The 24,392-nt window shown below is 42.2% G+C and overlaps 1 protein-coding gene across 3 annotated transcripts in view; it reads left to right on the top strand.

Moving 5' to 3' along the window:
* smyd3 (SET and MYND domain containing 3) overlaps window positions 1–24,392 on the top strand; it is a 998,228-nt gene that overhangs the window by 58,585 nt on the left and 915,251 nt on the right. For 2 of the 3 annotated variants that reach the window (XM_072264809.1, XM_072264812.1), the window contains exon 2: window positions 17,294–17,408. The exons of the other annotated variant lie outside the window; for it this stretch is intronic. In XM_072264809.1, the coding sequence (XP_072120910.1) occupies window positions 17,294–17,408 (115 nt within the window). The remainder of the gene's footprint in view (window positions 1–17,293; window positions 17,409–24,392) is intronic. 3 annotated transcript variants of the gene reach the window in all.

Here is a 24,392-nt window from a genome sequence, read left to right as displayed (position 1 = left end):
CCATCTGGCACCAAAAATCATTCCATGGTCAGTCACTTTGATCACATTTCTTCTCCATTCTGATGTTCGGTCTGAACAACAATTGAACCTCCTGACAGTGTCTGCATGCTTTGACTTGCTGTCACATGATTGGGTGATTAGATGTTTGCATTAACGAGCTGGTGTACAGGTGTACCTAATAAAGTGGCCACTGAGCGTACTGTGAATAGTGGAAGCCTCAACATGGGTAATTTGTAAAGTTCGTGAGCCAATATGAGTATGTTCCCATGACCTATACTCTGTCAGCCTGGTTCTTAACCAAGACAAATGCTTTTGCTTCCTTGAATACCTCGAGCATATGCTACAAACAGGCCCAAGTCTCCAAGTTATCAGCCAACATTGCCAAAAAATAGCTGTTTCCAAACCTCCAAGTGAGATTGATTATCCTGTGCAGAAACAAAGTGTGCTGCCAGAGGCTTGGTTCAGTGACACTGCAGAACACAAACTGTGATTTAGATGTCACACTCTCCACAGTAACTCTGTGGTTTAGTAACTCTGAACTGGTTTCATAAAGAAAGGCTCAAGTATAACAAGAAACACTTGACTTTCTATAGCATCTTTCATGGGCATCCATTGCAGTCACTGTTGTAACAGGCGGCAGCAGCCTAGTTGCATACAAGATCATTTGTTGTTTCAAAATATCAGTTGAGGGGTAATTCTTTAGGACGGTCTTGCTCTCTAAGTGCAGAGGATTCCGGTTAATTGAGACCTATCGGGACCAGTACGTTTTGGCCCAGTTAAGTGGCTGCCCCAATTAGCCAACGTTTCACAGAAGTAGTTAAACTATAAATAAGACAAGTTACAGTTTAATTGAGTAGCAAATTATGTACTTAAATGAAATTCAGAAGAAATTAAAACCCTACCACTGCCTCTACACTGCTATAAAACTATGTGTTAGTTCCTCATGGTCATCAACAGAAGAATCCAGCATGCACTTGCCATATTCCTTTGATTGACTGAAAATGAACAAATTCAGTGCAGACACCTGGTGTAGATAATGGACCACCTTCGTACAGCTTTTGACAATAACATCCTCCAAATCTTCATTTTCATTGTTTCATTCAGGATGATTGAATGCAACCTTCAGATTCTTTGTAGTTTCTAACTTGTTGAAGTTATGAAATAGTTCCATTATCACCCCCAGCCGTTTTGGCATCTCCAAGCCTGAATGCTTGAAACCGCAGTGAGCAAAACTGTTCTGAATTGTCTTGCTGCTTATTCCTCACCAACTGTCAGTGACAAAAATCACTGCTTTTTGAACAGGTGCATGCAACTGATGCTATTCAAAAGCTGTTCGCTCTTACCACCATGTAGTGTCTCATGGCCATGCAAGTGCACATGTCTGACCTAGTGAGAAACTGTTTGGCAACTGTCTCCTACCCCAGATAAGTGGCGTAGTGTCCCAAATAGACAAAGGGAATCCTGCCTATTTTCTTGAATTTTCTTGCATCTACCAAAATGGGCTGGTGGGACCTCGGTCTTCCCAGAAAGTTGGTTCCTTTGTCAATGCAACATTCCCTCAGTTTGCTGTTAGCCTGGAGTCTCTTGGAGGGAGAATTCTGTCCATTGCCCTTGGACTGCATATTCATGCTGTCACAGAGGCTGCCTGCCCCAATCATGTAACATCTCTTTCATCTCTCCTGCCACCAAAATCCTCTAAGATAGACCTGAAAATGGTGTGACCTCGCTCCCTTGTTTGTGTCCTCAAGTCATGCAAATGAATGTTTCTTGTGTCCTTATTTGCACTCTGGAGCCACTCGTGTACTGCTCTGATTCTTGCTGACCCACACTGGCTCCCAGTGAAGCAAAACCTGTCTTTTAACATGCTGACATTTTCTGCCATGCCTTCCATAGGTTTGCTCTTCCCCTCTCTGTTACCCTATCTAGTCCCACGGTCTGCTGATGTGTCGAAGTTCCTGAAAGGTTGCTCCTTTTATTACAACATAGCAGCATAGTGACTAGTTTAAATTAGCGGCTAGGGCTCTGGATCCTCAATTTCGAGATACAAGTTCAGGTGATTGAGAAAATTTGAATTTAAGGAAGTTTGTTCAGCATTTTTTTGAAAAAAATAATGCTGATTTCAGTAACAGTAATTATATTGAAACTGGCTTATCATTAAAAAACCCAGCTGGTTCAGTACTGCATCTATGCAGAGGGGAATATACAATTTGTCACTTCAGGCTCAGCCCCTTCATTGGGTCTCGGCATGAAACATCGACTGTTTATTCCCTTGCTTAGATGCTGCCTGACCAGCTGAGTTCCTCCATCAGTTTGTGTGTGTGTGTGTGTGTGTGTATATGTGTGTTGTTTTATACGCAGAGTTGGTATGCATCACTTTTTGAATCTGCTTATATTGAAAGTTTTCTATAAATAGACCTGTTTTTGTTAGGCCAAATGCTCCATATTTTAACACCAACTTGCCCATTTTAAAAATGATTGTAGTGTGGGAGGATGCTGATGACACAATGTGATGCGTAGATATTTTCAACTGGAGGTTCTGCAGATGCTAGAAATCCAAAGTAACACACACAAAATGCTGGAGGAACTCAGCAGAAATGGCAATATCCATGAAGAGGAACAGGGTTGAAGTTTTGGGCGAAGACCCTTCATCAGGACTGGAACAGAAGGGGGCAGAAGCGACAGTAAGAAGTTGGGGGGGGGAGGGGAAGGAGTACAAGCCAGAAGGTAATATGTGAAGCCAGGGTGGGGGGGGGGCAGAGTGAGAAGCTGGGAGGTGATAGATGGAAGAGTCAATGGGCTGAAGAAGAAGGAATCTGATGGGTGAGGAGAGTAGACTATGGGGAAAAGGGAAGGAGGAGGGGCACCAGAGGGAGGTGATAGGTAAGTGAAGAGAAGGAGTAAGACAGGAGCCAGAATGGGGAATGGAAGAAGACAGAAAGGGAGGGAGGAAAATTACTGGAAGTTAAGTTGATGTTCATGCCATCAGATTGTAGGATACCCAGACAGAATATGTTTGGATTTTTGACTGTTTCAGAGACCTGAGTTATATCTGCTCAGATATCCCCTTTTGTGGTATTATCCCTTCAAAAGCAGCCTCTCCGTTGACTTGGTTTTTCAGGAGTGGAAGTAGACAGCCATTATGGGATTTTTGTTGCACATGCCTCAGTTCCAACTTAATTACAGTGAACATATGGGAGGAGCAGATATCCTCAGCAGCAATGTTTCCCAAAAGCCATTATATTAAGTATGTATTCGAGGAGAATTTTGGGAACTTGAAATAAATCAATTCCAGGGAACTCATGAGGTCAATTCATTTTTTTCTTTATGGAAAGTAAAGTATCTCGTAGAGTGGCATTACTCACCCTTGAATGTCTTGCAAGAGACTGCTACATTTAAAACTTGCTCTTATCCCCATAGCCAAGCCTGTTTATGTGTTGCATTCAGTGCTACCACAGCAGATGTTCAGCCACGGGGGAAATGAGAGCAAATTGCATTCTCGGGGTACAGATGGGTTCTGAATGGAGCTTAGTTTTGCTGTGTTCGCCCTGTAATGGGAGGTATTCTCGCTGTTTTGAGGTCTCTTTGAAGTTTCAGTTACCAAATGTTGTACATTTACCTTCCCTTCCATCAGGTAGAAAGATACAGAAGGGGACCATTCATTTTATTGTCCAGTTAGTGGCTGATTGAATGAGCCCTCTGTAGCTTGTGGCCTGCGCAGGATTACAGAGATATTGGAAGGGGAGAGATGTAGAGAAAAATGATGGTATATGAAAAAGGATCTCGTGTTTTCCTGGCATGTATGATGAATAAACTCTTCTGGGACTTCCAGCCGGGTACAAGTATTTGTAATAACCGACGTTTCAATGACAAACTCTGCCATCTTCATCAGGGATGATGACTGGGCAAGTCTATTCCGATGGCTCAGGATTGGTGTGGGAGAAGTGGGTTTGAATTCCCGGGAAACTGGCACCAGTATTGGGGAGGGAGGGAGCTATACCAGTGGGATGGGTTCCGTCTGAACCATGATGGGACCTAGATCTGGTGAATCGCCTAAATAGGGTTGTGAATAGGGCTTTAAACTAAGTAGCAGAGGGGTGGGTTGAACAAATTGTGGAGAAGTATGGACAAAGTAAGATAGAAAAGTGTGGATAAAGATAAAGAAAAAGCAAAAGTTAAAAAAGAGAAAAGTAAGAGTAGAGTGAAGAAAAGTCAAGTGCATAAGAGACAAAGGTTACTAGATTTAAAAAAAGCACAGTGAGTGTAAGGGCACTTTATCTGAATGCCCATAGTATTCATAACAAGGTCAGTAAACTTGTGGCACAAATCAGTACAAAGGAGTATGATTTAGTGGCCATTTACCTGGTTGCAGGGAGGAGAGGATTGGGAATTAAATGTCCATGGATATCAGGTAATATGGAAGGATAGGCAGGAAAGTAAGGGAGGTGGGGTAGCGCTCTTAATTAAGGATGAGATCAGGGCGATAGTGAGAGATGATATAAAACCTAAGGAGCAGAATGTTGAATCCATTTAGGTAGAGATTAGGAATAGTAAAGGGGAAACAATCACTGGTGGGAGTTGTCTATAGACCACTGAATAACAACATGACAGTGGCACAGGCAATAAACAGAGAAATATCTGAGGCATTGAAGAATGGAACAGTAGTTATCATGGGGGACTTTAACTTTCATGTAGATTGGGTGAATCAAGTTGGTCGAGGCAGTCTTGAGGAAGACTTCATAGAATGTACCCGTGATGGTTTTCTTCAACAGCATGTTACTGAACCTACAAGGGAACATGCCATCTTAGATATGGTCCTGTGCAATGAGACAGGTAAAATTAGTAATATTGTAGTTAGGGGTCCTCTTGATTGAGATTTTCATACAAATGGAGGTTGTAGTAGTTCAATCCAAAACCAGTGTATTATGCCTAAACAATGGAGACTACAATGGGATGCGGGGGGATTTAGTGTAGACTGGGAACACGTCCCCTAAAACCCTCACTAATTTTTATAGATGCACCGTAGAAAGCATTCTTCTAGGGTGCATCACAACCTGGTATGGAAGTTGTCCTGTCCAAGACCGAAAGAAGCTGCAGAAGGTTGTGAACACGGCGCAGCACATCACACAAACCAATCTTCCGTCCTTGGACTCACTTTACACCACACACTGTCGGAGCAGTGCTGCCAGGATAATCAAGGACACAATCCACCCAGCCAACACTTTTCGTCCCTCTTCCCTCCGGGAGAAGGTTCAGGAGCTTGAAGACTCATATGGCCAGATTTGGGAACAGCTTCTTTCCAACTGTGATAAGACTGCTGAATGGATCCTGACCTGGATCTGGGCCATACCCTCCAAATATACAGACCTGCCCCTCGGTTTTTTTGCACTACCTTACTTTCCATTTTTCTATTTTCTATTTATGATTTATAATTTAAAATTTTTAATATTTATTAATTTTTACTATTTTAAATATTTTTAATATTTGTAATCCAGGGAGCGGGAAGCGCAGAATCAAATATCGCTGTGATGATTGTACGTTCTAGTATCAATTGTTTGGCGACAATAAAGTATAAGTATAAAGTATAAAAGGGTGGCCAAAGTGAATGTAGGTCCCTTGGAGGACGAGAGGCGGGATTGATATTGGGTAATGAGGAAATGGCCAAGGCTTTGAATGACTATTTTGTGTTTTCACAGTGGATAACATGTCTAACATGTCGAAGAGAGATGATATGGATGCAATGGGGGGGGTAGGGTGGGTGTGAGGACTTTGATAGAATAGCAATCACTAAAGAGGTAGTGCTGTGAAAACTTGTGGGCCTGAAAATAGACAAGTTTCCTGGTCCTGATGGAATGCATTTCAAGGTACGAAAAGAAAAGGTGAATATCAAAAAATATAAAGTATAAAATATCACGCCACTGTTCAAAAAAGGATGTAGGCAAAAGGCAGGGAACTGTAGGCCAGTTAGTTTAACGTCAGTAGTTGGGAAAATGCTTGAAGCTATCATTAATGAAGAAATAACGAGGCATCTGGAAAGAAGTGGATCCATCAGGCAGATGCAGCATGGATTCAGCAAAGGCAGGTCCTGTTTGAGACACCTCCTGGAGTTCTTTGAGGATATAACAAGCTCAGTGGGTAGAGGGGGAGACATGGATGTTACTTACTTGGATTTCCAGAAGGTGTTCATTAAGGTGCTACATAAAATACTTTTGCATAAGATAGGATGCCTAGAGTTAGGGGTGATGTATTAGCATGGATAGAGGATTGGTTATCGAATAGAAAGCAGAGAATTAGGATACACGGAGTTTTTCTGGTTGGCAATCAGTGGTGAGTGGTGTGCCACAGGGGTCGGTGCTGGGCCCACAACTGTTCATGATATACATTAGTGATCTGGAAGAGGGGACTAAGTGTAGTGTATCTAAGTTTGCTGATGATACTAAATTGAGTAGAGAAGCAAATTGTGCAGAAGATAAAGAGAGTCGGCAGAGAGATATAGATAAGTTAAGTGAGTGGGTAAATGTCTGGCAGGTGGAATACATTGTTGGTAAATGTGAGGTCATCCACTTTGGAAGGAAAAATGAAAGTCAGATTATTATTTAAATGGTAAAAGTTAACAGCATGCTGCTGCGCATAAGAACTTGGGAGTGCTTGTGCATGAATCGCAAAAGGTTGGTTTGCAGGTGCAGCAGGCTCTCAAGAAGGCAAATGGAATGTTGGCCTTCACTGCTATAGGGATTGAATTTAAGAGCAGGGAGGTCATGCTGCAACTGTACAGGGTACTGGTGAGGCCACACCTGGAGTATTGCCTGCAGTAATGGTCTTCTTACTTGAGGAAGGATATACTGGCTTTGGAGGTGGTGCAGAGGAGGCTCACCAGGCTGATTCCAGAGGGGGTTAGACTATGAGGAGAGATTGAGTCGCCTGGGACTGTACTCACTGGAAATCAGAAGAATGAAACACATAAAATTATGAAACGGGTAGATAAGATAGAGGAAAGTTGTTTACACTGGTTTGTGAGACTACAACTAGGAGATATAGCTTCAAGATTCAGGGGAGTAAATTTTGGACTGAGATGAGGAGGAACTGTTTCTCCCAAAGAATGGTGAATCTGTGGAATTCTCTGGCCAATGAAGCAGTGGAAGCTAGCTCAGTAAATATATTTAAGACAAGGTTGGATATATTTTTGCATAGTAGGGGAATTAAGGGTTACGGGGAAAAGGCAGGCAGATGGAGGTGAGTCCATGGTCAGATCAGCCATGATCTTATCGAATGGCAGAGCAGGCTTGAGGGGCCAGATGGCCTACTCCTGCTCTTATGTTTCTTATGTTCTTATTTATACCCCTTGTAGTCCGTCCCTCCTGATTGGTTCGTACTCATCCAATCAAGTCTCCGCTCCCCTACCTTGTTTGCAATTGAATTCCAGTTCTTACTTTGAGTGAGACCTTCATCTTTGTTAAAATTCTTTTCCTCTAGTTTTATTTCAATGACTTCCCATAACAGGCAGTCCCAAAACCCTTTGGTGCGGCACAGTAGTTTTGTGCCATCGAAGTCAATCCTATGGCCATTGTGAATACAGTGCTCTGCTACCGCCAATTTCTCTGGGTAACCCAAACGGATACACCTCCTGTGCTCCTTGATGCGGGTTTCCACCATGTGCCCTGTCTGGCCAATTATACGCTGCTCCACATTTACAGGGAATCCTGTAAATGCCAACCGACCTGAGTCCCAGCTCACCCTTGACCCACATAAGCTGTGATTTGAGCTTCCTTACGGGTTTGTGGATGGTATTAATCCAGGATCCTGGGAATTCTTCCAGAAACTATGGAAATATAGGGAATACAGACAGTAATGACGGGTTGCTCCTTGTTGTTAGGTTTCCCGGTTTCCCAATTGCCAACTTACAAATACCTGGGGATACGAATTGACAATAAACTGGACTGGTCAAAGAACACTGAGGCTGTCTACAAGAAGGGTCAGAGCCGTCTCTATTTCCTGAGGAGACTGAGGTCTTTTAACATCTGCCTGGACGATGCTGAGGAGGTTCTACGAATCTGTGGTGGCCAGTGCTATCATGTTTGCTGTTGTGTGCTGGGGCAGCAGGCTGAGGGTAGCAGACACCAACGGAATTAACAAACTCATTCGTAAGGCCAGTGATGTTGTGGGGATGGAACTGGACTCTCTGACGGTGGTGTCTGAAAAGAGGATGCTGCCTAAGTTGCATGCCATCTTGGTCAATGTCTCCCATCCACTACATAATGTACTGGGTGGGCACAGGAGTACATTCAGCCAGAGACTCATTCCTCCAAGATGCAGCACAGAGCGTCATAGGAAGTCATTCCTGCCTGTGGCCATCAAACTTTACAACTCCACCCTTGGAGGGTCAGACACTCTGAGCCAATAGGCTGGTCCTGAACTTATTTCATAATTTACTGGCATGATTTACATATTGCTATTTAACTATTTATGGTTCTATTACTATTTATTATTTATGGTGCAACTGTAACGAAAACCAATTTCCCCCGGGATCAATAAAGTATGACTATGACTATGACTATGACTTAACAGTGACCAGGAAACCTAACAATGAGGAGGGACCGGTCAGTGCCGCCTGATATGTCAAATTGTTGAAATTGACTAGGAATCAGTATAGAAATCAGTATAGGAATCAGTATAATCAACAAGTTCAGGATTGTGCATGAGTGGGATCATCTACATTTACTTCCACTGTCCTACCAACTCTCCTAGAGCCCTGCAGAAAATACTATTCCAAATATATGCACTCCAGCCACTTCATTGGGTACACCTGCTCAAAGATCCGAGGTACATTTGTTTCCAAAGTACGTATACAGAGTACAGCTCTGAGAGTCGTCCTCCCGCAGCCAGCCATGAACCGAAGCAACACCATGGAACCTGTTCAAGAAAACACCAAATACCCAATGTGTGGAAAAAAAGAACGGGTTGCGCAAATGGCAAAAAGCGAGCGAACAACACACAGAATATCAAACATCAAACTAGTAGTATTCAGTTTAGTTCCGTTCAGTGCTGCACCGCTAGCCAATGCAGGCTGCAGGGTCATTCTTTGCCAAAGTGCCCCAGTCTGCATCGATCGCCCCGGTCAAATCGCTCAAAAGCAGCAATGCAAAGGGTAACCCTGGACGCCTCAGTCGGAGAGAAGCAGTGGAGTCAATCGTGGGCTCACACCCTCGATGCTTCAGTCGGAGAGAAGCAATGGAATTGATCATCAGAGCCTCCAGGTCACACACTTTGCTCCAAACTTCACTGAAGAGCAAAGCACCAGATCACTCAATTGGCCTGAAAACACATCATCAAAATGTAAATCACAAGCAACTTTGTGGTGGAATCATATTTGAAAGAAGAAGTAAAAGAAGTAATTCTGCGAACTGTCAGCAGGATGTTGCTGTTCATTGCGTTGTCCGCAGGCGCCATCTTACAAAATGAATACAAGTATTGAATCAGCCAATCATGAAGCAGCAGCTCAATGCATAAAAGCATTCAGACATGGTCAAGAGGTTCAGTTGTTCAGACCAAACATCAGAATGGGAAAGAAGTGTGATCTAAGTGACTTTGACCCTGGAATGACTGTTGGTGCCAGACAGGGTGGCTTGAGTATCTCAGAAACTGCTGATTTCCTGGAATTTTCATGCACGACGGTCTCTAGAATTTACAGGGAATGTTGTTTAAAAAAACAAAGAAAAAATGTAATTGAGCAGCAGCTCTGTGGTCAAAAATGCCACGTTAATGAGAGAGGTTAGTGAAGAATGGCCAGACTGGTTCAAGCTGACAGGAAGGCGACAGTAACTCAGATAACCAGGCATTACAACAGTGGTGTGAGGAAGAGCATCTTTGAATGCACAACACATTGAACCTTGAAGTGGATGGGCTGCAGCAGCAGAAGACCACGATCATACATTCAGTGGCCACTTTATTAGGTATAGGCGGTGCTTAATAAAATGGCCACACAGTGCTTGTCTATTTGTTATTTGGAAAGTTATTACTAAATCTGCTATCAGCATCCTTTCATCCTTTTATGTTGGCATAAAAGCAACTTCATGAGGAGTAAAAAAAATCTGTAGATAGTAGAAATATGAAATAAAACAAAAGTTCTGGAAGTGCTCGGCATGTCAGCCTGTAGATGTGGGTAGAGATACAGAGCCAAGTTTTCAGGCCAAGGACCCTACGTCAGAGTGGGAAGGGGACCAAAGCAGGTTGTTAAGCTGCAGGGTAAGGTGAGGAATGGGGAATGTTTTGATAAGCTAAATCTGGTGTGTCAGTGGGGGATAGGTTGTAAACAAGGTTATCTGTTTAATGAATGAATGGGTGTAGTTTGTGAGTGAAGATGAAAAGAGGATGGCTTCTACAACAGGATAATGATCCTAAACGCACCTCAAAATCCACAATGGACTACCTCAAGAGGCGCAAGCTGAAGGTTTTGCCATGACCCTCACAGTCCCCTGACCTAAACATCATCGAAAATCTGTGGATAGACCTCAAAAGAGCAGTGCATGCAAGACAGCCCAAGAATCTCACAGAACTAGAAGCCTTTTGCAAGGAAGAATGGGCGAGAATCCCCCAAACAAGAATTGAAAGACCCTTAGCTGGCTACAAAAAGTGTTTACAAGCTGTGATACTTGCCAAAGGGGGTGTTACCAAGTACTGCCATGCAGGGTACCCAAACGTTTGCTTTGGGCCCTTTTCCTTTTCTGTTATTTTGAAACTGTAAAAGATGGAAATAAAAAAGTAATCTTGCTTAAATATTAAAGAAATTTGTCATTTTTAACTTTATGCCTTTTGGAAATCAGTTCATCTTTTACTCGCTTAGCTATTCACAGTAACAGAAATTTTGACCGGGGTGCCCAAATGTTTGCATGCCACTTAGATACCAATGACAGAGTGAAAGCTATGGTACAAGAGGAGCTTGCTGATGACCTCTTCTTTTCATAAAATGTATCTGAGGCAATGAAAAGAAGGAAGTGATTGTGGAGGTTCTGTTGTCATTTTCCAGTCCCACAGGAGTCATTGGAGAGGACAGACTGAGTAATTACATGCTGAAGACCCTAGCATTGGTGATGGGCAAATGATTTCTGAGGAACGTTGGAAATCAGAAATTAGTAAGATTCAGGTTAACCATGGGCAGTCACCAGAAGTTTATTAAAGAATGATCTTGTCCAGCTTGCTTTTGGCTTCCTGATCCTGAGTACAGGTGAGATGTAAAAAAAAAACAGAAAACAATGCATTGTTTCCATATTCATGACACTTTTTCAAAAAAAAAATCAACATGTGTGCTGTATTTGATGTTGTCTGCATTGATTATAGCAAGATTTCACATGGCAGATTGTTCTGGCCAGTAAAAGCCCATGAGATCTAAAAGAGGACAGACTGGTCAATTTTAGTAAATGGAGGTTGTATACAGTGGAGTTGTGGTCAGTTCAGTACCAGGTCTCTTCTATTTTTGTAGTGGGTCAGTGAAGCAGGAAAGGAGGTTCAGCCCCACATGCTTTTCTGCATCCAGTCACCTGTCCGTCCATTACTCTCTTAATTTAATGTAATCATTATGCAATACAATTTATGTAATTATTTAAATATAGACCTTCACCTTGGCCTTCCTTCAATGAAATCCCTCGCTGAAGTCTGCTTTCTGCATCCAGTGGGCTAAAATGTACTGTTCTATTTTTGATGTCCTCCTGCCTAAACCAAGACCACGAAAGAAATTACAGTTAAAAATTGGTTTCTTGATGCTGCAATGCAACTTAAGTTCTCTGAGCAGGCTAGTTTATCTGACCCATGTGACTTAGATTGCTCAGTAAATGAGATGACTGATTATTTCAACAATAATGACAAATAAACACAGTGACTCCACTTAGGGTTAAAAAGAAACTACTAAGTAAAACATCGCCATGGTTAAACAATTCTGTCCACAAACTCAAGATCATGCAGAGTAGCTGAGAGAAAATGGAGGAAAGACTGGAAGTCCACTGTAATATTTTCAAGGAAGAACTAGTCTCTTTTAACACTGCTATATACTCGGTAAGAAGAACCCATTTTTCCAAGATAATTATAAAGAGTAGAGGCAATTCAAGAATATTGTTCTGAACTATAAACCTGTTGAACCATGCCACAATCTATAATGTCGTCAGTCAAGCAGCTACCACAAAATGTGAGGAATTTGCAATATTTTATATCAAAAAAATTTCTTCCATTAGGGAAAGTATAGTTACAGATACTGGTAACCTCTGCAGCCAACCACTTAAAGAGATGGCATCATGTCAAAATTTACAAGTATTTCTGATTCAGATCTTTATACGATTGTAACAAAGAGTAAACAGTCTAATTGCGGTCCCTACCACACTTTAAAAAAAACTCTTTTAACAGTGTTTTCAATTCTGTCAGGAAAATTATGACCACATCCCTTGAAGCAGGAGTTTTCCCAGATGCCTTCAATACTGTGGTGGTCAACCCCCTACTTAAAAAACCAATTCTTGATAATGAGGTACTGCTAACAACAGGCCTGTATCAAATCTTCCCTTCCTGGGCAAGGTTCTTCAGAAAGTAATTTTGGACCAACTCAGTGTTCTGAATGAGAACAATATTCTAGAAAAGTTTCAGTCAGATTTCAGTGCAAACCATAGCATGGAGACAGACCTTACCAAAATTGTCAGCAATCTTAGGCTCAGCACTGGTGTCAACAGAGTATCAGTTCTAAATCTCTAGATCTAAGTTCTGCCTTCAACATAATTGATCTCAACATTCTCCTAGATCGTCTTGAGAATTGGGTTGGCCCCTTTGACAGTGCCTTTAATTGGTTTTATTCATATATCTTAGAGAGGACATTTTATGACTGTCTTGGAGACCATTTTTCTGAGACCATTTTTCTAAGACCATTTTGGTGTTGATCAGAGAAGCTGTCTTGCTCCTCTTAGGAGACGTTTTTGGAGAGCAAATTTCCAAGTTTAGCAAACGACACACTGTTGTATACCTAGGTTGAGCCTGATGATGATAACATCCTGGCTTCTCTGACTTTTGGTATAGTTGCAATAAACAAATGGATGTGCAATAATTTCCTCAAACTCAATGAAGATAAAACTGAAATACTTTTGGTTCCAAAGCAAAGGAGAGAAACATCTTGATAAACTTGGAAACTTGGCTCCCTTGTAAATCAGAAGTAACAAATCTGGGTGTGATCCTTGGTTCAGATTTGAATTTTTAATCCCACATGAAGAAAGTGATCCAAGCAGTATTTCTACAATTAAGAGATATTGCAAAGGTACATTGGTTTCAGTCATGTAATGACGCTGAGAAACTAATTCACGCCTTCATATTGAATAGACTAGATTACTGCAATGCACTTTTTTTGGCCTCCCAAAGCAATCTATTGACAAACCTCAACTCACTCAGAATGCCGCTGCTAGACTTTTAACTAACACCAGGATGAGGGAACATATCACTCCCGTATCAGCTACTCTGCATTGGCTTCCTGTATCTTTCGGAATTGACTTTAAAGTTCTCTTGCTTGCTTTTAAAGCTTTTAATTGTCTGGGACAGAAGCATTCTCGTTTTATAAATGTGCTCAAGCTCTCAGGTCATCTTCTGCTGGTCTCTTAAATTTAAACAATCTCCCTCAAAAGATAGTTGGCAGGTCAGCTTTTTTGAACTATGCTCCTAAACTGTGGAATTCAATACCTAAATGTATAAAGGTTGCAGACTCAGTTGACACTTTTAAACACCAGCTCAAATCCCATTTATTTAACCTTCCTTTTAACTAGCATCTTTTTGACTTTTATTTTCATATTTATTCTTATTTTTATTTTATTTTCATATTTGCACTTTTATCTCATCGTAAAGCACTTTGAACTATGTCATCTGTATGAAAAATGCTCTATAAATAGTTATTATTCTCTCATCAAAGCTCACAGATAACTTGATCCCTCTCTTGCTCGATATTACCACCCACCAGCAACTAATTACTGGATTGTGATCAAAACTGGAGACTCTTCAAGATTGGTTCCCTTTCTGTTTGATTAAAAATGCCTCCCAATACAAACTGAGCAAATCAATTCTCAGATCAGTGAAGTCTGCCCAACTTTGTAAATTTTGATTGTGTCAAAGCGAGAAATCCCTCCATTTGTCTAACTGCAAGGTGTAATTAAACCATAATTCTGGAGCGATAGGAATGACGTACAAAGTGCCACGTATTTGTTCATTTGGCAAAAACCACAAATTTAATTTTATAACGTTCCTTTGATTTTATTTTCTCACCAGCTTTATCAGAATCAGGATTATTGTCACTGACAAATGTTGTGAAGTTTTTTGAGTAGTGGCAGCAGTACATAAAAATTTCGATAAGGATATATAAAATATATAGAGCACAAAAACAGAGCAAAATAGTTTGGTACTGTTCAGGGACCGTTCAGAAATCTGATGGCGGAGGGGAAGAGGCAGTTCCTAAAATGTTGAGTGTGCGTCTTCGGGCTCCTGTACCTCCTCATTGATGGCACTAATGAGAAGAGGACATGTCCTGGATGGACAGGGTCCTTCATGATGGATGCCTACTTCTTTGGACATTGCCTTTTGAAGTTATTAGGGTTTAAGGGTATTTTTTTAATGTATCTTATATACCTTATGTGCCTTCACTTTATTTGTTTTTTTTCTCCTTGTTTACTGTTACCTGATCAGTCTGCAGAACTTCCAGCTGTGGAGGGAACAAAAGGCTTTTGTTGATGAAGTTTGTTGCCATGTGAATTTGCTGGATAATACTCCTTGATGTTGATAAAATGTAGCTGGCTAATGTGACTCAGGTGCCAATTTAAGTGCTCACTTGGCAACCCAAATCTATATTATAAATTCCTGCTTTCAACACACACCCCATAAAGCAAAAAATATTGCTTCTCTTTTTTTGCACTACAGCTTTTGTTACCAGAGATGATGTCTGGAATTGGTTATTTTGCAAATTGGGAAGTTCTATGGCTGAAGCCTGATCACAGTGTGCTGACTTTACACTGCTCTCTGTTTTTCCCTGGACACTGCCTAAAATTGCTTTTAGCCAGGCCAGAGATTTACTTGATTAATTTTTATGAGCCAATTGCGGATGAGAGGATTACACTGAAAGCTGGTTTTTGGTAGAAGAGGAACTCAAAGAGGATGCTGGAAACGCGCAGTAGGTCAAACAGGATCTGTGGAGAGGGCAGAATGAATAATTCAGCCTTGCCACCTTGCATCAGACCGACGTCTGCAGTTTGAGGCACAAGGCTGTGGATGCTAGATTTTGGAGTAAAAGACAAGCTGCCAGAGGAACTCAGTGAGATGAAAAGAGCTGTTGTCGTTTTCCATCTGGATTGAAAAAGTAGAGGGGAGATATCCAGCACAAAGAGCGAGGGGGAGGGTTGGGGCAAGTTGTAATGTACTAGAGAGGATTCTCAGGGATCAGATAAACCCCAGGGGTTGATTTGGGATAATCAGCACAGCTTTGTGCATGGGAGATCATACCTCATGAATATATATGAGTGACAGCACAATAACGGTCTGCAGTAAGCCCAGTTACATTGCTGTCAGGCACATCACTGATGGAGTGCTGTACTTGATGTTCTCAGTATCCAGCAGTGACTCGTGTTCTAAAGTAAACATGCAAGATGATCAAGTACATCTGTATCCGAGTGTGCCGCCATATTACCGCAACTGTATGGAGTGATGGTGCTCTTCAGCTCATAGACCAACTAGGCAGGCTGGTTATAGAATCATAATACACCTCAAGGGAAGACTATTGGGGCCATTGTGCCAGTAATGGCTCTCTGTGCAGGTGCTGTGAAATTAGTCACACTCCCCAGCCTTTTCCTCATATCCCAGCAAATTTTACAATAATTATACTCTAAACCCGTCCCCTTTGATCGTATTGATTCTGTTCCCACTACCCTTTCAACAGTACAACCCGAAGCATAACACGAGTTCAATTTTTAGAAGCCCTTTTCGTTCCTGTGTTTTTGCGAGTGAAATCCCTTCTCACTCATTCTTGGGATGAATGGGTGGTTTCTCTTTTAATTTATGGAAGGAAATGGTTAATTTTTGTAACTTAGAGAATCGAACAGTACTGCAAGGAATGGGTTCTTCTGCTTGAACGTAATCCATGCTCCTCCATTCCCTATGAAATAACATGTGAAATCTGCTTTCCTGCAGCAGTTAATTGCAAAGACATAAAAATCTGTACATTACGAAATTAAATAATTCTCAATAAAGGAATATGAGATATTGTTCCTGGGTCCATGGGCTGTTCAGAAATCTGATGGTGGAGGAGAAGAAGCTGTAGCTAAATCAATGTTTGTGGTTCTTCAGGCTCCTGTACCACCTCCTGATGGTAGTAATGAGTCGAGGGAATATCCTGGATGGTGAGGGCACTTAATAATGGATATAGCCTTCTTAAGGCATTGAATTTTGAAGATGCCCTCAGGGTGGGGAGGGTCATCTCTGATCCTCTGCAGCCTCTTTCGATTCTGTGCATTGGTGCCTCCATACCAGGTGACGATGCAACCAGTCAGAGTACTCTCCACCGTACATCTATAGAAATCTGTGAGAGTCTTTTGGCAGCATACCAAATCTCAGGCTACCAATGAAGTAGAACCGTTGATGTGCTTATTTGAGGATTGCATCGATGGGTTGGGCCAGGCCCTCAGAAATGTTGACGTCCAGGAACTTGAAGCTGCTCACTTTTCAATGAGGGTTGGTGTGTGTTCTTCTGTCTTCCCATTCCTGAAGTCCACAGTCAGTTTCTTAGTCTTGCTGACGTTGAATGTGAGGTCGTTTTTATGACACCACTCAACCAGCGGATTTATTTCTGTTATAGTGAGTCTAAACAACCAATGACCACCAAGTCCCTGGTTGTCTTTCACTGATTAGCCGTTGTTCCTATCAACGTCTTGAATGTTCTTGGGTTACCATTTAGTGCCTTGGGATGTATTGTTGCGGACTGAGCTTTTGAGGTTTTTGTTGTTGCGTGGTTTTACTGAATAAGTGTTAACTTTGAGATCTGGCTTTGTACTATCTCCTGACTTCGGGTCTCATCAGTAGTCGTAGGCAAGTGAACACAACAAACACACTCCTGTACATCATCTTGTCACCTTCTGAGATTTTAAAAACAGCAGTGGTGTCACTGGTAAATTTATAGATGGCCTTTGATCTATAATTAACGTTTCGGGTCATCTGCTGCTTGACCTTCCGGCAGATTGTTTGTTATATCTGATTCCAGCATCTGCAGTCTCTTGTGTCTCCATAAAACATCTTTTACTTCCAGAAACCTTCGGAATTGTGGAGCTCTCTGCCCAGAACAATCTGAGACTCAGTCACGTGCAAATTTCATACCTGAGATATGATGAATTACAAAGATGTTATAGGACAGGGATACCATGGTGAGTTAAAATAAAATTTAGCAAGTTAAGGTACTGCCTACCTACAGTTTAATGTAATGTTAAAATCTAGATATAAGTGAGATATTACTCTTTGAGAACTGTTAACTGGAAATGCTTTTTTAAAAATTACGTACCTTTTCACAAGATTGGAGCTTTGCTGTTTGGATCAGAATTTCTTGCCTCCCTAATTGACATTTAAGACAGGCAGTCAAGATTTGACCATTTTGATGTGGGTTTGCCATAATGTTAAATTTTGACAAGTTGAAAATGGCAATTTCTGTCCCAAGTGGTGTTAGGTGATTAGGAGCAAAGTGCTCGTGGAGTGGCTTCAATATGAGCCTGTTGAGGTGGGGCTCAGGAAAGTTGAAGCTTGTACCATTTTGAGTGGCTGATGTGCCATCAATGAGTCTGTGCTACTCCACCTAAGCAGCAGAGCAGCTGACTGTTCTGCCTTTGTGCAACACACACACACACACACACACACACACACACACACACACACAAAATGCTGGAGGAACTCAGCTGGTCAGGCAGCATCTATGGTAGGAAACAGTCAATGTCTTATGAAGGGACTTGGCCCGAGATATCAGCTGTTTATTTTCTTCCATAGATGCTGCTTGACTTGTTGAGTTCCTTCAGTATTTTTTTAAAGAGAAATTTAAAGGTTGGCTTCATCTGTCACATGTACATTGAATTATAAACCATACAGTGAATTGCGTTGTTTGCAACAACGTCCGTCGCAGTGCAAGGTGTGCTGGTGGCAGCTCGCAAGTGTTTCTGGTTCCATCAGAGCATGCCCACAACTCACTAACCCCTAACCCATACATCTTTGCAACCTAGAGAAAACTGGAGCACCTGGAGGAAACCCATTTAGTCATGGGGAGAACGTACAAACTCTTTAAACACAGCGGCAGGAGTTGAATCCGGATCTTCCAGCTGTAAAATGTTGTGCTAACCACTACATGACTGGGCCACTCAAGATTTACAGCATCTGCAGAACCTCTGTAGTCTCTGTTTTACCTTTGTGATTGGTATGTGCATTCATTGTTGACTGCTGTACAGTTCACATTGTCAGAGACGACGCATTGTTCTGTTGCGCTAATGGATTGCTGTTACACAGAATCTGGTCATCATCACTTGTAGAGTGGCTGTTATTTACAAGCGTAGTCTTGAGGAGTGTGGGCACGTGGCCAAGTGGTTAAGACATTGGACTAGCTACCTGCAGGTCGTGAGTTTGAGTCCCAGCCGAGGGAATGTGTTGTGTCCTTGAGCAAGGCACTTAATCACACAGTGCTCTGTGACGACACTGGTGCCAAGCTGTATGGATCCTAATGCCCTTCCCTTGGACAACATTGGTGTCGTGGAGAGTGGAGACTTGCAGCATGGGCAACTGCTAGTCTTCCATACAACCTTGCCCAGGCCTGCGCCCTGGGGAGCGAAGACTTTCCAGGCGCAGATCCATGGTCTCGCAAGACTAAATAAGTCTTGAGGAGCATTGACTGCTGAATCAAGGAACTCTTGATAATTGAAATTGAAACCTTGCACCAGCACTGAGAATGGAGAGCGCTGATGGCCAATATAGAGAGAAAAGATGAATGGTGATACTGAGGCCAGGGATGATTGGTGGGCTGGTTGGGATGTAGTGGACAGTAAACGGGAAGTGGGACGTAGTGGTTTGACCTCTGTGAGTTGCTTCAGTCAATTACCTGTTGCTTCAGGTTCCAGCACTGACAAGTGGAGACACAAGGTTCTTGAACTGAATTGGCTTTATTACTTACACCCTTCACATACATGAGGAGTAAATATCTTTTACGTTACCTCTCCGTCTAAATGTACAATGTGCAATTTATAGTAATTTATAATAAATAGTATGTACACCAGGACAGTCAATATAACATAGAAATATGGTTGTATCAGCATGAATTAATCAGTCTGATGGCCTGGTGGAAGAAGCTGTCCCGGAGCCTGTTGGTCCTGGCTTTTATACTGCGGTACCCTTTCCTGGATGGTAGCAGCTGGAACAGTTTGTGGTTGGGGTGACTCGGGTTCCCAATGATCCTTCAGGCCCTTTTTTACACCTGTCTTAGTAAATGTCCTGAATAGTGGGAAGTTCGCATCTACAGATGTGCTGGGCAGTCCGCACCACTCTCTGCAGAGCCCTGCGATTGAGGGAAGTACAGTTCCCATACCAGGCAGTGATGCAGCCAGTCAGGATGCTCTCAATGATACCCCTGTAGCAAGTTCTTAGGATTTGGGGGCTCATATCAAACTTCTTCAAAGAGGTGCTGTTGTGCTTTTTTCACCACACAGCCGGTATGTACAGACCACATGAGATCCTCGGTGATGTTTATGCTGAGGAATTTAAAGCTTAAACCCTCTCATTGATGTCAATAGGGGTTAGCTTGTCTCCATTCCTCCTGCAGTCCACAACCAGCTCCTTTGTTTTTGTGACTTTGAGGGAGAGGTTGTTTTCTTGACACCACTTCAGATTTCATGAGAGAACCATACATCCTTCATTGACAAAAAGGATCGACAGTGGGTGTACTTGCGGAATTTGGTAAAATTCCATTTTCCCCAGAACCTACTGGTGCGATTGTACACTATTGTCATAGTGAGCACCTTCACATCAGCCATTACTTCAGGTTTGGCACAGCATCCTCTCGCACTGTCAAGTCAGCAGCAAAGGTCATTGGCTGCAGAGCTTGCTTGTGTCCAGGACAAAGAAACAAGAAGGAAAAATAACTTCGGACACTACCCACCCTGCAAACTGCCTTTTTCAAAACTTCCCTCTTCTGGAAAGTGCTGTTGGACCTTAACGCCATCTGAAAAACATTCTTCTCCAGGCAGTTAATCTGATCAACCATTCTAGTTTGCCCCCCACCCTCTATCTGAGAGGATGTAGGAAAGCCTGTCAAATGGCGCGTGAACAAAAACCTGAGTAGCAACGGGGACAAGACAAAACAAAAGAGTTGGACTTCACGAAGGCACATTTTGGCCACTCTGACTCTGCTGTGGAGAGGTCAAAGAGCACAAAGTTCCTTGCCGTGCACGTAAAGGATGATCTAACCTGGACCCACAACGTTCCTCACTAGTCAAGAAGGCACAGAGACACAGCAGTGCCTGCACTTTCTGAGGAGACTGAGGTGTGCAAGGCTTTCTGCCCCCATTCTAACAGGAGCAACGTCAAGAGTGCCCTGCCTGGCTGCACCGTTGTGTGGTATGCAAGCTGCAAGGCGTCAGACCACAAAACCCTACAGTAGATAGTATAAACCGCTGTGGGGGTCATCGGGGTCTCCCTCACCCCTATTTGTGACATTTATCGGAAGTGTTGCTGACAAAGGGTCTGAAGCATTGTTGAGGATCTCTACCTCCCATCCCACAATCTCCATGACCCACTACCAGGAAGGAGGTACAGAAGCATCAAAGTTCAAAGTAAATTTATCAGAGAATGCATCTGTCACCACACACAAGCCTGAGATTCATTTTCCTGTGGACATAATCAGAATCAGGTTTATTCTCACAGGCATGTGACGTGAGATTTGTTAACAGTGAAAGAAGCAGTGAAATGCAATACATAATCTAGCAGTGAGAGAAAAAAAATAAATAAAACAAAACAAAATAATAATAAATAAATAAGTAAATCAATTACTTATATTGAATAGATTAAAAACGTGCAAAAACAGAAATACTGTATATTTAAAAAAAGTGAAGTGGTGTCCAAAGATTCAATGTCCATTTAGGAATCGGATAGCAGAGGGGAAGAACATAAGAACATAAAAAATAGGAGCAGGAGTAGGCCATCTGGCCCATCGAGCCTGCCCCACCATTCAGTAAGATCATGGCTGATCTGTCCGTAAACTCAGCTCTATCTACCTGCCTTTTCCCCATAGCCCTTAATTCCCTTACTATGTAAAAATTTATCTAACCGTATCTTAAATATATTTAGTGAAGAAGCCTCAACTGCTTCCCTGGGCAGAGAATTCCACAGATTCACCACTCTCTGGGAAAAACAGTTTCTCCTCATCTCCGTCCTAAATCTTCTCCCCTGAATCTTGAGGCAATGTTCTCTAGTTTTAGTCTCACCTACCATTGGAAACAACTTTCCTACTTCTATCTTATCTATCCTTTTCAAAATTTTGTATGTTTCTATAAGATCCCCTCTCATTCTTCTGAACTCCAGAGAGTATAGTCCCAGGAGACTCAATCTCTCCTCATAGGTTAACCCCTTCATCCCTGGAATCAACCTGGTGAACCTCCTCTGCACTGCCTCCAAAGCGAGTATATCCTTCCTCAAGTATGGAGACCAGAACTGCACACAGTACTCCAGGTGCGGCCTCACCAGTACCCTGTATAGTTGCAGCATGACCTCCCTGCCAGCGTTCCGTTTGCCTTTTTAATAACCTGTTGTACCTCTAAGCCAACTTTTTGCGATTCATGCACACTCCCAAGTCCCTCTGCACAACAGCATGCTGCAATCTTTCACTATTTAAATAATAATCTGCTCTTCAATTATTCTTTCCAAAGTGGATGATCTCGCATTTACCAACGTTGTATTCTATCTGGCAGACCTTGGCCCACTCACTTAACCTATCTATATCCCTCAACAGACTCTCCACATCCTCTGTACAATTTTCTTTTCCACTCAGTTTAGTGTCATCAGCAAGTTTTGCTACGCTACACTCAGTCCCCTCTTCAAAATCAGGCCCAGCACCGACTCCTGCAGCACCCCACTCACCACAGGCTGCCAACCAGAGAAACACCCATTTATACCAACTCTCTGCCTTCTATCATTCCTAAATCGCTGAGTGTGTGCCTTCAGGCTTCTGTACTTCCTACCTGATGGTAACAGTGAGAAAAGGGCATGCCCTGGGTGCTGGAGGTCCTTAATAATGGATGCTGCCTTTCTGAGACACCGCTCCCTAAAGATTTCCTGGGTACTTTGTAGGCTAGTGCCCCAGATGGAGCTGAATAGATTTACAACCTTCTGCAGCTGCTTTTGGTCCTGTGTAGTAGCCCCTCCATACCAGAAAGTGATACAGCTTGTCAGAATGCTTTCCTCGGTACAACTATATAAGTTTTTGAGTGCATTTGTTGACATGACAAATCTCTTCAAACTCCTAATGAAGTAAAGCCGCTGTCTTGCTTTCTTTATAACTACATCGATATGTTGGGACCAGGTTAGATCCTCAGAGATCTTGACACCCAGGAACTTGAAGCTGCTCACTCTCTCCACTTCTGATCCCTCTATGGGGATTGGCATGTGTTCCTTCATCTTACCCTTCCGGAAGTCCACAATCAGCTCATTCGCCTTAATGACATTGAGTGCCAGGTTGTTGCTGCGGCACCATTTCACTAGCTGGCAAATCTGTAGAATAGTAACTATAATAGGATCAATGAAAGATCAGAGTGCAGAAGACAACAAACTGTGCAAATGCAAATAAACGGCATAAACAACAAGAATATGAAATAATAAGATAAAGAGTCCTTAAAGTGAGATCATTGGTTGTGGGAACATCTCAATGGATGGTCAATTGAGTGTAGTTATCTCCATTTTCAGATCTGGGACTGCCAAGCTGGGTAACAGCTTCTTTCCTCAGGCTGTGAGACTAATGAATACCCTGTCACCACTAGGGTCTTGTCACTAGGCCTGTTTACTGTTTTACCTATGCTGTGCACTACATGCATATAGAATTATATTTGATTAACTTAATTATATTATAATATTTTGGTTTATGTGTTGTGTGTGATATGTTGTGTGATTGCACTGTGGTCCAGAGGAACATAGTTTCGTTCGGTTGTACTTATGCACAGTTAAATGACAATGAACTTGATCTATTACCTCTGTCACTGCACTGCACTGTAAACACTTGAAACCACTATTTATAATGGTGTTTACATTGTAAATACATTCTGGTGTTTAATATATTTATCATATTTTATTCCATATCTGTACTTTAACCTCTAATTTTATATAATTCTTCATTCTTTTTAATTGTTGAATGTTGTTGTTTTTTTGTTGACCAACACACCACAGCAAATTCCTAATACTTGTAAATGTTTTGTTTGTTCGTTATGTGCCATGTTGTATGATGTTGATCTTCACGGACTTTCCAGGACCGTGATTGTTCTTGACAAATGTTTCTACAGAAGTGGTTTGCCATTGCCTTCTTCTGGGCAGTGTCTTCACAAGACGGGTGACCCCAGCCATCATCGATACTCTTCAGGGATTGTCTCCCTGGTGTCAGTGGTTGCATAATCAGGACTTGTGATATGCACCAGCTGCTCATACGACCATCCACCACCTGCTCCCACAGCTTCACAGATCTGGGAGCCTAAGCAGGTGCTACACCTTGGCCAAGGGTGACCTGCTGACTAGCGGAGGGAAGGAGTGCCTTACACCTCCTTTGAGACATATCTCCACACCGGCACCCTGACATATAAATATATATGGCAAATAAGGTTGGTCTTTGATCTCAGTGAATGTCTGACTTTGATCTTACAGCATAGAGCAAGTTAACAAACTTGTGACCACTTTAGTTTACATTTTACCCTTATACTTAAAACGTAACTGTTAAGGGGAAGAAGGAAAAGTCTTTTACCTTGCAAATAAATAGATGCTTTTTTGGAATGAAGTATGGTTGGTGAGGAATACTTGGACTGAAGAATCAAGAGTTCAGTGGGATGGCGAGTCAGACATTTCTGCACTGTTTGAATATGCGTTCTACTCCCCCTCAAAATGACTTCAAACACCATCGAGTACGTGGTCTGAGTCACAATGAAGCTGAGTCTGAATTTGAGAAGCAGAGCCTTTTTATTGCGGATGACAGTTCCGTTTTATATTCTCTTCAACGTCCTCTGCTCTCAGGAAGATTTTGCTTTGGGGGAGCTCTCCTGTACGAGGATCCTGATTTGAGGACTCATTACAAGAAGCATATTTGATGTTGTGTAAATCGTGCTTGGTTTGTTATTGTGATTAATAAAAAA

Source organism: Mobula birostris, chromosome 8 (assembly GCF_030028105.1).
Source record: "Mobula birostris isolate sMobBir1 chromosome 8, sMobBir1.hap1, whole genome shotgun sequence".
In the NCBI taxonomy this organism is placed as follows: Eukaryota; Metazoa; Chordata; class Chondrichthyes; order Myliobatiformes; family Myliobatidae; genus Mobula; species Mobula birostris.
This window is presented reverse-complemented; position numbering and strand designations above follow the sequence as displayed.